General features: G+C 41.6%; 1 protein-coding gene across 5 annotated transcripts in view; it reads left to right on the forward strand.

Moving 5' to 3' along the window:
* LOC308091233 (FYVE, RhoGEF and PH domain-containing protein 4-like) overlaps positions 1-13,711 on the forward strand; it is a 134,103-nt gene extending 120,392 nt beyond the window's left edge. For all 5 annotated transcript variants that reach the window (XM_080436680.1, XM_080436681.1, XM_080436682.1 and 2 more), the window contains 13 exons: positions 705-794; positions 1,654-1,799; positions 4,264-4,420; positions 4,868-5,006; positions 5,653-5,711; positions 6,689-6,835; positions 7,339-7,511; positions 8,205-8,235; positions 8,600-8,692; positions 9,094-9,219; positions 9,742-9,879; positions 10,461-10,604; positions 11,233-13,711. In XM_080436680.1, the coding sequence (XP_080292806.1) occupies positions 705-794; positions 1,654-1,799; positions 4,264-4,420; positions 4,868-5,006; positions 5,653-5,711; positions 6,689-6,835; positions 7,339-7,511; positions 8,205-8,235; positions 8,600-8,692; positions 9,094-9,219; positions 9,742-9,879; positions 10,461-10,604; positions 11,233-11,517 (1,728 nt within the window). In that variant the 3' untranslated portion in view covers positions 11,518-13,711. The remainder of the gene's footprint in view (positions 1-704; positions 795-1,653; positions 1,800-4,263; positions 4,421-4,867; positions 5,007-5,652; positions 5,712-6,688; positions 6,836-7,338; positions 7,512-8,204; positions 8,236-8,599; positions 8,693-9,093; positions 9,220-9,741; positions 9,880-10,460; positions 10,605-11,232) is intronic.
* Positions 13,712-16,540: the final 2,829 nt, after the last annotated feature.

A 16,540-nucleotide genomic window follows, 5' to 3' on the forward strand; every position in this document is an offset into this window, starting at 1 on the left:
TGTCGGTATCAGCTAGAACGCGGGAGTCTATCCCCGTTTCAGTGGGCTAGACCGGAGGTTCTCAAACTCTTTCATGTCAAGGACCCCCATAATGATATGTATTTGGCCGCGGACCCCCCCCCCCCCATCTCAAAATATTTAGTTCCAGGGACCCCCAGAAGCAAAGGTTAGAGTTACAAATGTTCGCTTAAAAATATATATACATTCAAAGATTTGCACAAATGTTTAGCGATTTTTTTTTAAATGGCAAGCTACAGTATTAGCGCTCGTAGCGCGGCACTCGCTATGAGCTTGTAGATCTGCTATTTTTGAATAGCCAAAGTATGACATATGGTTAAAGTGTTTAAAATGATTGTGAAGCTATATTCACACATTTTGCTGGGGACCCCCTGGTATCCCCCCAAGGACCCCTGGGGCTATAGCAATGAGACAGACACAATATAGATTTTTAAATATCAATGCCACCATCATGTGGATTTGTTATAATAAACATTACATACTGTGTGTTAAATGTGTACATCCATTTTCTGTCATTTATCTTTCCATTCCCACAACAATATACAGAAACAAATATTGCATATTTTGGACATAGTTTGAATAGCGATTAATCATGATTAATACATTTTTAAGCTGTGATTAATCTGATTAAAAATGTTAGTTATTTAACAGCCCTAATTACAATATATCCTGTCCTTGTATTCCAGGAGACCAACGAGCAGAAGCTGTATAAGATCGCCAACGAGCTCCTGCAGACGGAGAAAGCGTACGTGGCCCGTCTCAACCTGCTAGAACAGGTACGGAAGCCCCTCCCCACACACAGAGAAACATTGCAGTTCAACTTTCACTTTTTAGTCTCGCAGAGCGAGACAACCTCTTTCCACAATCTCTGAATGCTTACATAAGAGTCTGGAACTACACTACTCCCCTGTAAGCCGAGAATGGATTTGTCTTTTCCGTGCACGAAAGTGGATTTTAAAATATCTTTAACCCATTCAATCCGGGAACGCATCTCTGTCATTTTAAGATTCCTTTTTTTTAATCATGAAAAGTTGTGCAAATATTCGATTTTTTCTTTTTTTAAGTGGACATTTATAACTCAAATCTTTGCTTCTGGGGTTCCCTAGAGCTAAATATTTTTTACAAATGTTCGCTTTAAAAATATATATTCCAAGATTTGCACACATTTTCATAATTTTTCTAAATTAGATCTACAAGCTCATTTTGAATAGCCAAAGCAATCTTCAAATGACACAAATGATGCTTTCCCGGTCGTTAAAATAACCGTTTTGAATTTCCAATTCTGCTAAGCAGCAAGCTCGTCTCTGTCGGGTGGAAACCTCATTATGTCCAAAACTGTTACTCTTCAGGATTCAAATTCAAAAGTAGCAGATCTACAAGCTCAAAACGTGCCTCTTCGCGCCGCGTATCAAGCTTGTGAATCTGCTACTTTTGATGCTTTCGCGTGACGTCGTAGTATGGTCAAGTAGGAAATGAATTTACGAAAAAAACACAAAAAGTCAAAATATGGATTATATATATATAATATAAGAGATTTCTGCCCGACAGCAACTGCCGACAGCAACGATACAATTTGATGCCAAAATACTGTCTGGTACGGAGAAAGGAGGTTGTATGATTTGTGTGTGTCTACAGGTATTCTCTGCCAGGCTGATGGAGGAGGCTAATAAAGGATCCTTCCCGGTGGAAGTGGTGAAAAACATCTTCTCCAACATCTCATCCATCTGGAATTTGCACGCTCAGTTCCTGTTGCCAGCCCTGGAGAAACGCATGGGGGAGTGGTGAGTTCAACCCCTTTGATTTAGGGATGGCATGTCATGTCTCATTGATATCTTTATTGATCATGAAATGAAACAAGCCCGACAGGCTTGCAGACCTCTACACCAGTGGTTCTCAAAGTCTTTCATGTCAAGGATGACATATATTTCAAAGGGACCTTAAGAAGCAAACATTTGAGTAAAAAAAAAACTAAACTAAACAAATGATCAAAGATTTGCACAAAATATCAAGATTTTTCTAAACTAGCAGATCTACAATCTCATAGCACGGCACAAAGTTACGCGCTATGAGCTTTTAGATCTGCTATTTTTGAATAGCCAAAGCATAAAATATAGTCAAAGTGATAAATTGATTGTGACGCTAACACATTTTGCCTGGGAAAACCCCCTGGTACCGGACCCCTGGGAGTCCTCGGACCCCCAGGGTCTACACCAGGGGTGGGCAACTATGATGATGGAGAGGGCCAGTATATTTCCACACTCACTGCAGAGGGCCACATTGCATATAGCCTACTGTCGGGCAGACACCTCTTATCTCCGTATTTTCTTCGCCATTCTATGTCACACAAAAGTAGCAAAAACAGCCTATCTACAAGCTCAAAACGCGTTGCAGTGCGACGCGTTTTGAGCTTGAGCTGCTGTTTTTGCTATTTTTGAATTGGAATCCTGTTTTTGTATTTTTTTGCTGTTTTTGTATTAGAATCCTGAAAAGCAAGTTTTTATTTAATTTCAAATGCATTTAGTTAAACTTAAAGTTGTACAATGCAGAATCACAAATAACGATTTTTAGCAACCTCTGCTGGTCACTACCGTCACTGCATACAATTTCCGTATTCCTCGATTACCCAGAATTCCATTCGTTTTCACCGGAAGCCGGAAGCGTTTCAAAAAGCGATCTTTTAATTGTTTTATACTATCTACGGATCGTTTCTCTTAGCCAGTGGAGCATTAGTTACCATGAGCTGTGCTTTCTTTTTCTGTTCTTTTTCGATCTTCCAATCCTACATTCTCTTAAAATCAGCGTGAGGTTCCTTTTTGTTATTAGCGCGTAGTTCCTGGCCAAACAGGAAACCGTTGCGTTAGTTCCTGGCCAAACAGGAAACCAGTGCATTTCCGCCTCCGTTTTCCGGCCAGATGACGTCATTTCCCCGGGAAAGTCCCCCCCCTTCACCGTTCAATAGTAAATATATAAATAAAAGGCTTCCGGGGGTGAAATTCATGGAGTGGGTGTTGTGAAACTTTTGCCACTCACAAAAGATATACAATTTAACTTTAGTTTTGTTGAAAACGTTACCTAGTATGCCTTTAAGATAACTTTATGAACTTAAATACAAATACAAATACATTGGACATAAAAAATACAACAGAATTTTAATACTAGTCATGAAGCTACTAATATAGACTGAAGTAATTAAAGCGGGTCATGTTTGCATGTTTGGAATTGTAACAGCTGAAATCAATAATATATCAGTATTCCCATATTAACCTTTAAGTAAAGGTGGGGGCCGCATGTGGTCCCCGGGCCACCAGTTGCCCATGTATGGTCTACACCAATGCTCTACACAGCCCTAGTTGTTGAGCATATTGCATACATGAAGTGCTGTAGTGGAGCTGCTGGGTGGCCAACAGTGAAACACTGTGGTTGTGTGTCTGTCTAACTGTACCGTATAAGCGTGAAAAAGAGCAGTTGAGCTCAGCGAACCAACCTGGATAAATTAAGGTTAATTATGTAAAAGAAATAACAATAGTAAACCGTTTAATATTAAATTTTAACCGGTTTAGGAACCTTGTCGGGAAGGAACAACCCAGCAGAAAAGTTTAAATAATGGTTCTGCTCGGAACGAACCGATTTGAAAAAGGTTTTGGAGCCGTAACGTGATGTATTAGTTGGTGTAATGACAGTAATGAATCATGACCGGCCGTTCAGATCAGAATCAGCTCATCTCCGGCTGGGTTTTTCCCTCTGACCTTCCATGCTTCATCTTCATATGGGGAACTTGTGGTTTTCCAAGTCATGTGATCGGCTTGTGAACAATTCAGCCCCTCATTGTTTGAGTGCATGGATTAAAGTTCTCAGTCGCCACGACTGATTTCAGTCATTTGGATTCCATACTTACCTACTTAGAATCCACTTCTATGGAAGTGAAAATAGGTTAAAAAAATGTTTACTTCTATGGAAAATAGACTTCTATGGAAGTGAAAATGTGACACGTTGTAAGCTTGTAGATAGCCTATTTCCGCTTATTAGATTAAAGAGTATTTGAAGTGGTCAAACTAGCGATAGAAGTCCAATCTTCCAGAAAACCCTAATGATCTCAGATATTTCATAAAAGCTGCAACAACAAAAACATCTGCTATTTCCTTCAAAATATTTACATTTTTCAAAATCGCAGATTAGGACAAAATGTTTTTATTTTGCATTAACCCATGTGAGTGATGTATTGTGTCTGTGTGTCTGTGTGTTCAGGGAGACGACGCCTCGCATCGGGGACATCTTGCTCACCGTCACTCCCTTCCTGAAGATGTACGCCGAGTACGTGAAGAACTTTGAGAAGGCCATGGAGCTGCTGAAGCAGTGGACGGAGCGCTCGCCGCACTTCAAGGCCATCATCCAGGAGATCCAGGTACTTCAACGCAAGTGTGTGTGTGTGTGGTCCTGTGACCAGGGTGCTCCACAAGCACAGAGCACATGGACAGTAATGCCTAATTTTGTCGCTTTCGGGCAGAAACCTCTTATGTCCATATTTTTACTTTTTGTGTTTTTTCGTAAATTAACGCCCTACTTGATCATACTACAGTATCACACAAAAGCATCAAAAGTATCAGATCTACAAGCTCGAAACGCGGCCGCGTTTTTTGGACATATGAGGTTTTGGACATATGAGGTTTCCACCCGACAGAGACGATATGAGCGTGTAGATCTGTAATTTTCGGCATGCGAGTCCCAAGTATGAATGGGGTTTATTTTTGCCTAATGCTCAACCCTGAATAGGGACGCTTGGGTTCAATCTATCTAACTATGACTAATATTAGTCAAAATGTCTACATTTGTTGTTGTTGTTGTTAATCAGAGCCAGGAGGTGTGTGGGAGTCTGATCCTCCAGCACCACATGCTGGGGCCGGTGCAGAGGGTTCCCCGCTACGAGATGCTGCTCAAAGACTACCTGAAGAAACTGCCCCAGGACGACCCCGACCGCCGAGACGCAGAGAGTACGTACACACACACACACACACACACACACACACACACACACACACACACACACACACACACACACACACACACACACACGCTGGTGAGGTTTGGTGGTCAAATAGGTGCCAGGGTCTTAAGCCCCCCCTGGTGAAGGCGCCCATCTCCACTAACCCTATTGTGATGAAAAATATTTATGGAATAATTAAATAAATGTAATATATATGAAAGACAAAGGACTGACTTCTAAGTAACAAACTAAACTATGAAATCATATTTTTATGCTATAATCTGCTTATACATTCACAGAATGATTTGCATTGTTGTATAACACTAAACATTTAGTAATGTGTATTTATGTTATGTGGCCCATTAAACTAGGCTCATTGAATCTCGTTATTATTGTTATTCATTATTGTCTGTTGCCTAAATTCATTAGCCCCCTTCTCTGGAGCTGAATATGAAGGTCCATTTTTGATTAACACACTTGTCGTACATAACTCCTGATCTACTCATCGCAAAAGGATGAGACTGAATGCATTGGACAGCTGGTTCAAGAAACTGAGGTCATCTGGCAATGAGCCACATGACCTCTATATTGTCTGTCATGTAAACTCTAAAAGATAATCATCGCATATGTTTACCTTTTGTTTCCTCCCCTAGAATCCTTAGACATCATCGCCATGGCAGCCACTCATTCCAACAGTGCCATTCGAAAATCCGTAAGTAGTGACGCTATTGGCATCATCAGTCACCTTAGCTTAACGCACTGGTTCTCAACCTTTTACGGGTCTGTAACTCTGGGAGTGTACACTCTATAGCAGCGGTGGGCAACTTGGATGATGGAGAGGGCCACTGTATTTTCACACTCACTCCAGAAGGCCACATTGCATATGCTGTATTCAAAAATAGCTAAAATAGCCGATCTACAAGCTCAAAACGCGTCGCACGTGACACGTTTTGAGCTTGTAGATCTGCTATCTTTGAATTGGAATCCTGTTTTTTTTTTGTGCTATTTTTGAATTGGAATTTAATTTCAAATGCATTTAGTTATACTTATGTTAACTTTTTGAACTTAAATACAAATACATTTGACAGAAAAAAGACTATAGAATTTTAATACTAGTCATTAAGCTACTAATATAGACTGAAGTAATTAAAGCGGGTCATGTTTGCATGTTTGGAATTGTAACAGCAGAAATCAATAATATATCAGTATTCCGATATTAACCTGCGGGCCGCATTAAGTGAAGGTGGGGGCCGCATGTGGCCCCCGGGCCGCCAGTTGCCCATGTATGTTCTTCTATAGCAATGATTACGATGATTATATCAGAATATAGAGCTATTTAACACTTATTTTAACCAAAGAAAATCACTTACCATACCTTTTAAATTGACACTAAAGGTCATTACACACCGGCGATTATGCGAATATACACAAAATTCGGACTCGTTCCGAATAAATAAAAGACGTTTTTTTGCTTCGCTTTTTCGCACCGTGGAAGCTTGCATTGACTTTATACTTTTTTTTTTATAAACGTATTATTCGCATGAAAAAATCGCCCCCGGTGTGTAAGGAGCTTTAGGCTTGTAGATTGAGGTAAAAATGTTGTCAAATGCCTAGTGCATATTACATTGAAATGACTGATCTGTAGCCTATTGCAGTTGTATGAACATTCCGTGTTCCTGGTCGTTTCAGGAGAATCTGAAGAAACTGCTGGAGATCTACGAGATGCTGGGTGAGGAGGAGGACATCGTTAACGCCTCCAACGAGTTCATCAAGGAGGGTCACATCCTGAAGCTGGCTGCCAGGAACACCAGTGCCATGGAGAGATACCTGTTCCTGGTGAGACTAAACACATTACTGTACTGCACTGCTGCACAGCCATGTTCTGAGTAGGGTCAGAACCCAGACAGATTTATTGGGTTTTACGTCAGCCATTATTTGGCTTTTTGGATGACAAATGGACCCTTTGTCAGCCTTCTGATAGGTCCCTGACCGACCAATCAGCTGGCTCCTTCGCCTTCTACCAATTTTTCTGATCGGCCAGTTATAGTGCCACCAGAAGACCGATTTTTGTGAAACACATTTTTTTATATTACTCCTACACATTTTGTCCAAACGTGACGCAAATCGGTACACAGTATCTCTATCTGTTAACAGTATATCACCTCTGTCGGGTGGAAACCTCATATGTCCAAACTGTTTCTTTGCTTCGCACCGCATTTCGTGTGACACTGTAGTGTGATCAAGTAGGGCGTTAATTTACGGGGAAAAAAAATACGTTTTAATATGGAGATAAGAGGTTTCTGCCTGACAGCAACCATATTTTGTCTTTGTGTCATCAGTTCAACAACATGCTGCTATACTGCGTGCCTAAGTTCAGCCTGGGCGCTGCCAAGTACACGGTGAGGACGCGCATCGGCATCGACGGCCTGAAGATCCTGGCCACGCACAACGACGACTACCCTCACACCTTCCAGGTGTCTGGCAAGGAGAGGACCCTGGAACTGCAGGCCAGGTACATGACACCAACGCATCATTCCATTTTCAAATAGCCTAAGTATACAATAGGGTTAAAGTGGTTAAACTGTTTCTCATTTTGCTGGGGACCCTCTGCAACCCCCTCAAGGACCCCTGGGGGTCCCCGGACTTGACAACCACTGCTTTAGGGGAACAACATTTTAGGCAACCTGGATCTGTGCAGTTGAGTTCCCGTCAGTCCAAGTTTATTTTGCGGTATCCAGCACCCTCTGGTGGACAAATTTGACAGTGACAAATAAACGTACATAAACACAGACAAAACGGATAGATACATTTTCTTCTGTACGGTTATCCTCAATATATAATCTATCTAATATATGTTCCTCCCAGTTCTGTTCCAGTTGCTTGTGGCTAGTTCTATGGAGCATAGTTTTCTGTGCAGAAATTCTATTTTGAGCATTGTAAATTAGCCAACAAAAATGCTGTCATCCCCTTCCATGTTTATGTACTGTATGCTGCCTGCATAAGTAAATTTGTATAGAATGTCTGAATTCTTAAAATACACACCCGAACCATTATGTGTAAACTAGTTATCATAAAGTGAATCATTTCATTCCTTAGCTTAGTGTGTGTAAGTAAGCCTTGCCGAGTCATGTGGCCCATACTTTTTCAAACATAATTTCTTTCACAAGCCTTATGAAAACCTTTGGTTTGTTTCTCTCTCCCTCAGCTCTGAACAGGACAAGGCAGACTGGATAAAGGTACATGCAATGAGTGTGTTATTTATTAATTACAGTATTGTATGCATGTGTTTTATGTGTGCTTATCGTCTCTGTCGGGTGGAAAACTGTTATTTTTCAGGATAATTTTTTTTTTGCAAAAGTAGCACATCTACAAGCTCAAAACGTGTCACTTCGCACCGCATTTCAAGTTTGTAGATCTGCTACTTTTTGCTTTTGTGAGACGCTGTAGTATGATCAATGAGGGCATTAATTTACGGAAAAACACAAAAAGAATATGGAGATACAGTAAGAGGTTTCTGCCCGACAACAACGATATATTACAGTATGTGTTGTATGTGGTGATGTAGTGGGTTCTGATGATGCGTGTGTGTGTGTCTTTAAGGCTTTCCAGGAGACCATTGAGATCTTTCAGCAGAAAAATGAGACATTCAAGACTGCATCTGCACCCAAGGAGGTGGATGATGGAGAAGTATCAGTACGTGTCCGTTAAAAATCACAGCTTATATATATATATGATCTACAATCTATAATGTATATATTGTATTATCCTAAAATCTATATTGTAAAATCTGTCTACTATATTCTATACTAAAAAATCGAATCTATATTCCAGTAAACATACTACAATATTCTATCATCTAGATATTTCATGATTGAAATCTACTTTTAACTTACAGTCTGTGTTGTAATTCTCGTTCACTCTCATTCACCCGTTTTCCTCTTATCCGTTATTATTATAGATCAGTGGTTCTCAAACATTTTCATGTCAAGGACCCCCAAATTGATATGTACTTTGCCAGGAACCCCCACACGTGATTTTTTTTTTCAAAAACAGCAGATCTACAAGCTGTGTGTTGTGTGTGTTTGTCCCAACAGAAGGCGGAGCTGGGTAAGCGTGCGCCTCGGTGGATCAGGGACAACGAGGTGACGATGTGTATGAAGTGCAAGGAGTCCTTCAATGCTCTGACCAGACGGAGACACCACTGTCGAGCCTGCGGTCATGTGAGTCACCTCTGTCTTACACTGTTACAGTTCAGCCATGTTTTAGCAGATCGTTGCTGTCGGGCAGAAAACCTCTTATACTTTTGGTGTTTTTTCGTAAATTAACGCCCTACTTGATCTTACTACAGCGTCACACAAAAATATCAAATTTAGCAGATCCGTAGCAGATTGTCGATCTGCTTATGCCGTTTTTGAATTAGAATCTTCAAAAGTTACAGTTTTGGACATAATTATGAGGTTTCCACCCGACAGACAATGCTCTTATCCATCACTATGTTAAATTGGATATTTCTTCTGCCAAAATATGGGGGAAAGAATTTGGAAAATGGTCTTAAGTTATGTAAAGTATACATGATTTGAACATACACTGAACGTCATTATCAGACTTAACATTTACCCTTCAACTTGTTAGTAGTGGGAGATGAACGTTTGATACCTCAGTTTGGGGAGAGGCGCTGCTTAGTGACAAAACTGAACATAGCTGTGGTATTTTATTCTCTAATGTTTGTTCCTTTTGATCAGGTGGTGTGCTGGAAATGCTCCGACAATAAGGTGGCGCTGGAGTACGACGGCAACAAGCAAAACAAGGTCTGTAAAGACTGCTACTCCATCCTGAAAGGAGAGGAGAGAGCCGAGGGGAAAAAGAAGGGAATTCTAGAGGTGAGAAGCTCTATCTATGGCCACACACACACACACACACACACACACACACACACACACACACACACACACACACACACACACACACACACACACACACACACACACACACACACACACACACACGATTGTATTAATATACTTGTGAGGACATCAACATTTTAGGACAGCAATTTAATGAATGCCATTTTTACAATTTTGGGACATTTTAACCGTAAGCCTAAAGCCGAAAAATTGCAGATCTACAAGCTCACAACGCGTCGCGCTGTGAGCTTATAGATCGGCTATTTTTCGGTGCAGGACACTGGCACACAACTAAGAAATTATGTTTAACTCTAATTCCAACGTTAACCCCTAAACCTAACCTCTAAATGTCTCATCCTAAGCCTAACCACAACCTGAATCTTTTTCTAATTGTGAATGAAAAAATCTCTAAACCTCTTTTTTCAAACATAAAACAACAATGGTCCTCACAACGTCTATTTCTCATTATTCTACTATACTTGTGGGGACATTTTGTTCTCACAAGTATAGTAATACACACACACACACACACTCACGTGCTTCTCCTTGCTGTGCAGATCGAGGCGGCCCAGTTCACGGGGAGCAGCATCATGTTCAGCTTCCTCCGGCAGTACTGTGAGAAGACCAAGCAATGGCAGAAGGTCTGGTGTGTCATCCCCAAGAACGAGTGCCTGGTGCTGTACGTCTACGGAGCTCCACAGGTAAACTGCCCACACCTTGGACTCTACCACGGCGGTTCAGTCGTTTTGACATGTGGCTCTGGAATGTATCTCCCAGTGAAATTAAATCAAACTAGAAGGTCTCTTATCGGCCTTCTAGTCGTACCTAAGACCAGACTCAAAACCAAGGGTGACCAGGCTTTTGCAGTGGCTTCTGCCACTCTTTGGAACACTCTACCCTCAAATATAAATCAACGTGTCACAAGTCAGTTGACTGTTAAGAATCTCTTAAGAACTCATTAGTTTCATAAGCACTGTGTTTTATGAAGCTTCACTTGTTTTATCTAGTGCTGGTTAATGTTTCACTCTTTTGTTGTCCTGTTTTAACTTCTCTGTCGGGTGGAATATGTCCAAACTTTTCAGGATTCAAATTCAAAAACTGCAAAAGTAGCAGATATGCAAGCTCAAACTTTCAAGCTTGTATATCTGCTACTTTTCATACTTTTGTGTGACACTGTAGTATGATCAAGTGGGGCATTAATTAAGGAAAAAAAACACAAAAAGTTACAATATGGATATAGGAGGTTTCTACCGGACAACAACGATATTGTGGTTTATTCTACAGCACCTTCATAAATAACGTTTACTTACTTACTCTTTGTGTCTGCAGGATGTGAAGGCCCAGTGCACCATCCCTCTCCTGGGCTACCAGGTGGACGACGCCCTGCGGCCCACCGACCCCCAGGCCACCTTCCCGTTCCGCCTGGCCCAGTCCAACTCCAGTCACAACTTCGCCGCCGAAAGCGAGGAGCTCAAGCAGCGCTGGCTGAAGGTGATCCGGGTGGCGGTGACGGGCGAAATGCCGGAATGCCCCCCGCCGCACCCCGACGGCGGCAACCCCTCCATGGACGACAGCATCGACGCGGCACAGGAGGCCCCCACGGACGGCACATAGGACGGACGGGCTCGCGTGCCGAGAGACTGCTGTGCGCAGATGATTTACTACTACTACACAAACAGCCCATCACACTCCCTATGCTGTCCTGCTGGTTATGGCAACGCGTTCTCAAACCCGGTGTGTGAAACGGGTGACGAGTTGGGGCAGGATTTGACCGATTGCGGCAACCGTCTGACGCGACGGGACTCCCCTGCTTCAAACGTTGACGCGACGGGACCTGTCACGTCGCGTCGCATGCTGATGAGGACGGATGATCTTATCGGTATGCAACTCGAACAGCGTTGAGGCGGCAGAAGCGGACTTGAGCCCCCGCGAGGCAGCCCAAAGCGAGCCGTTAAGCGAGCGAGTGGCCACTCACTCTGTCACCTAGCGGCTCGCTCTGCGCTGCCTCACATGGCTCAAGTCCGCTTCTGACAGGGTGCTTGCCTTGTTTTTAGCGGACTCAAAACTATTACAAGTTGGGAAGTGAGAACGGCACGCTCCGAGAGCGTTTAAAAAAATTACCCGTCACGTCAAGCAGGTGACACGCGGTCAGATGTTGCCCCAACTTGTCATCGTAGTAGGACTTGAGAGTGAGAACAGGTTGAACAAACATTGACTCCCCTGATGCTGTGCTGGTGGTGATGGAGCTCATCATGTTCAGGGACAGAGTGCAGAATCAGTGCTGGATAAGCTGCCTTGGCCTCCTCGTATCTTCCTGGATTTGTACTAATCACGTGTTTAGTGTTAAACCGTTGAGCCCACCAATAGGACTGTGCTGAAATCAATGGGTTCTGGGTGACCCCTCAGGGCCGGTTATGCTTCCCCCCCCCAAAGAGGGACTATCATACACCACTCCCAACCCAACATGCATGGATGGAAGTTGAGCTGGGTCCTCGTCATTATTGAGCCAGCGGACTAAGGCTGTGTGTCCAACAAAGCGTTTTTTTCCTCCCAACTGAAAATGCAAGGCGCTCTCAGGCCAAAAGCCTAGAGTTGAAACTAATTCAACTCTGAGCGACCAGATAAAACGCATGCAGATCAGAATAGACGCTCGACGCCTCGTTTCCTGCTGGCTTTTGCAGCATAGCATAAATACGTGCCGCTCCCGTTGAAAACAACTCAAAACATACTGCACTGCTCTCGGGGAGGGGGGGGGGGGGAACGCATTGGTGGACACAGCCCTTAACTGCAGATTCAGCCACCTACAGTATGTGAAGGGCGTCAAAACAACGGTCTGTCTGCCTGTGCTATACCATAAAGCCTGATTCGTATTCGGTGCACAACAGCGGCGCACGTCGGAAACGGCATATCTCTGCTGTCCGGCAGAAACCAGCTAACTCCAAAATGTTCATTTTTCAGGAAATGAAAAAAAAGTGGAGTTAGGAGGTTTTGTTCGTCATTGATAAGAACAGCTGATTGGAGGTCAAAAGGGGGTGGAGCCTGGAGTCAACTAAACCAGCTAACTCCGGTGGACTTCGCTGGTTTAGCAGAAAATCTGAGGATCCAATGGAGTTAGCTGGTTTTGTCAGAAGCGCTTTTTAATGCTTTTCATTGGTGTGTTACCAACACACAGACGTAAAGGGTGTTCAATGGCTCTGATTTATGGAAAAAAAATGCAAAAGCGTCAAAATGGAGTTAGCTGGTTTCTGCCGGACAGCAACGATATCTACAAGCTCATGTGTGACGTGATTGTAGGTCGGCTTTTTTCAGCACGCGACGCCGTCAGAGCATACATTTGGAATATAACTCTGTGTACATGTACAGTGGAAAGTGTTAGTTTTTATTTTGTCCTTTTAAAAGAGCCTTATTTCTTTTAAATGTACAGAAAGAATCGTTTTTGCGACCTTGTTTTGATATGATGGATGAAAGGAGACAGTGTAATATAAGGTATGTTTCTGTCACGGTGGAGTGTGATTCTAGATGTGGGGGAATAATAATAATCGCAAAGACATAAACGTGTCCAGTAGTCTCAGATCATAATGCTGAATCAAACTCATCTTTTAAGTTAAGAAAAATAACTAAGTTAGGCTAGTGGAAGTGATAGACAAACTATTTTAACACACAAACCATGTCGTTAGCGTTATAATGAAATGGAATTCTGCAGAGTGGATTCAAACTTGTAATAAAATGGCACGTGGCAATCCTGTGTATTAACATACACAACAAACTAATTACACACATTTCAGCAATAAGGCAGTTACAGGAAAAACAGTAACAGACAGAATAGACTAGAATTATTCGTGTTATTCATGTTGCAGAATTGTCTCTGTAGATTTCTAGGGAGAGATTCCCCCCCCCCCCACCACCAAGCAGAACAATCAGATGGAGACATAACAAGGTGGTGTGAGAAATGTAAATATGTTTTTTTTTAATGCTGTAATTAATTAATTTGTATTATTTAAAGTAATTTATAGAATATAACGAGCATGACCGTGAAAGAATAGCTAGCACAAATAAAGCTCTATGCCTCAGTTTGTTCCTTTATACTCTCAGTCAGTTCATGTTAAAAGTCAAACGGTTATGTAGGTTTCATTACTGTACAGTGGTGGAAGAAGTACTCACATTCTTTACTTAAGTAAAAGTATCAATACCGCAATGTGGAAATACTCTGTTAAAAGTAAACGTCTGGAATTCAGAATTTACTTGAGTAAAAGTACTCAAGTACTTAAGGTACTCAAGTACTTAAGGTATTTGTATCAAAATGTACTTAAAGTACCAAAAGTAAAGTACTCATTGTGCAGAATTTCCCATTTCAAATGTAGACAAATCTTTTGAAAATAGCAGATCTACAAGCTCGTAGATCGGCTATTTTCAAATGGCCGAAATGCAAATAGTGGTTAATGTATGTTTTGTAATAATAATAAAAATCTACAAAGTAACTAAAGTTTTCAAATAAATGTAGTGGAGTACATGTACCATATTTGGATCCAAGATATAGTGGAGTAGAAGTAAAAGTATTGGAAATTGGAAATACTCAAGTACAAATACCTCAAAATTGTACTTAAGTAAATGTACTTAGTTATTTTCCACCACTGTTACAATTATCTCAAACTCCCCCCTGTCACTTAAGGTGTGCAGTACACAGCAGTATATGACTACACAAACTGTTATGAACTGTTATGTAAATGTATCTATTAGTATATCCCTTTGTGTGTTCATTGACATTTTGGATTCTTCTTTTGATGCAGACTGTCACTCAAGTCTTTCCTTGTTCTGTTGTCCCCGCTCCCCCCGTTCCTCAGTATTAACTACAAAACAAAGAGCACAACCTACATCATTTGTAAGATCTGAATGTAAAAGCTAGATTTTGTACATACGTATGCTACCCCATCCCACCCGAAGGTTTGAAAATCCATGCACTTTAAAGTCTTCTATAAAGTGTACCTTGTAAGAAAATAAACCAAGATTAAATATTATGGTAAAAAACATTGCCTGCTGTGTTATTCACATTTGAGTCATTCACTTCCTGGTTGTTGTGATAGACATTGTGTCTATTTGCTAGAAATAAGCTTACAAGGGCTGCACAAAGGGCTGCACAAATCTTAAGTATTTTGTCAATTTCAGGGACCAAATTAATAGGCAGTTTGTGAGAGAATTTTGTACATCTTAAGACACCTTATTGCTCGTTCCACATGAATGACATGTGGACATTAGCAATGTGTCGTGTGCGAGTGACCTGCTCAGTTGTCAACTGGGACTGCTTGCGTGTAAATGCTGGTGGTAGATCTGCTATTTTCAGATAGCCGAGGTAAAGTGGTAAAACTTAGTTAGCCTAGTTGCTTCTTTTGGCCTTGTTTTCATAGACCTTTTTTCATAGAAAAAAAAAATCGATATTTGTCAAAATCTTTCAAAAATAGCAGATGTACAAGCTCGAAGTGACGCGCTGTGAGCTTGTATATCCTATATTTTTTAAATGTCACTTTCAAACATGTTTGATGTCATATTAACGTGTTTGAAAGTGAAATATTCCTTTAAAATAATTGATGCTGTATCAACAAATTTAGCTGGGGGCCCCCAGGTACCCCCACGAGGACCCCTGGGGATCCCTAGACCCCACTTTGAGAACCACTGGGGTGTGTGTGCGTGTGTGTGTGTGTGTGTGTGTGTGCGTGCGTGTGTGTGTGTGTGTGTGTGTGTGTGTGTGTCTTTAATCCCCCACATTAATAGTTAAATTACAATTATTTATGACAATCCTAACAATCTGCTTATTCAATTATGAGAAATCATGCGTGATTTCCCACCGGTTCAATCCCGGTGGGAAAGGGGCCAAAGTGGGTTGCAGGGATCCTGCAGGGGTTCCAAATGGACTCTTACAGGTGAGAGTGCACAAATGGGACCCGCTTTTGGTTCCATTTGGTCCAACCATGGGGGTAAAAAATTAGTTAATATAGCGTCACATCGATTTTAACCACTTTAACCATATTTTATACTTTGGCTATTCAAAAATAGCAGATATACAAGCAGATATACGAGCTTGTAGATCTGCCATCTTTGAAAAATCTTGAAAATGTGTGCAAATCATTCAATATATGTATTTTTAAAGTGAATGCTTTTAACTCAAATCTTTGCTTCTGGAGGTCCCTGGCACAAAATATTTTTGAGACGGGGATCTGCGGCCAAATATCCTATTGGGGGTTCTTGACTCGAAAAACGTGAACTTAGAAGCAAGGGAGCACTGACATGGTTCCTTGTTGGGCAGTGCATGAAAGGGGTGGCCAGGTTGGTGGCCTCATGTTTGGCCAGAAGCCTGCATTTGGGTGTTTGTTTGGTGAAAGACTTGGAGGCTTGAGGTTTACAGCCTAATACTGGGTAAGGAAACCTGTGAACCAATGTTAATGCTTTTATAATTCATTTTGTCAGTATGGTGACATGTCTTAATGAGTGGCATTTTATATCCCCTTTACCGATTTCGGCAAGTGTTTTAAGAGGGTTTTTGATTTCAATGTTAGGCTTGCTGTTAGCCTAATTTATTTTCTGTATTTCTATTTGATGTTAGAGACTGGGTTTTGGTAAGTGGTCTGTGGGACAGAGTTACTAG

Source organism: Gymnoscopelus braueri (genome assembly GCF_963280865.1).
Source record: "Gymnoscopelus braueri genome assembly, chromosome: 9".
Lineage (NCBI taxonomy): Eukaryota > Metazoa > Chordata > Actinopteri > Myctophiformes > Myctophidae > Gymnoscopelus > Gymnoscopelus braueri.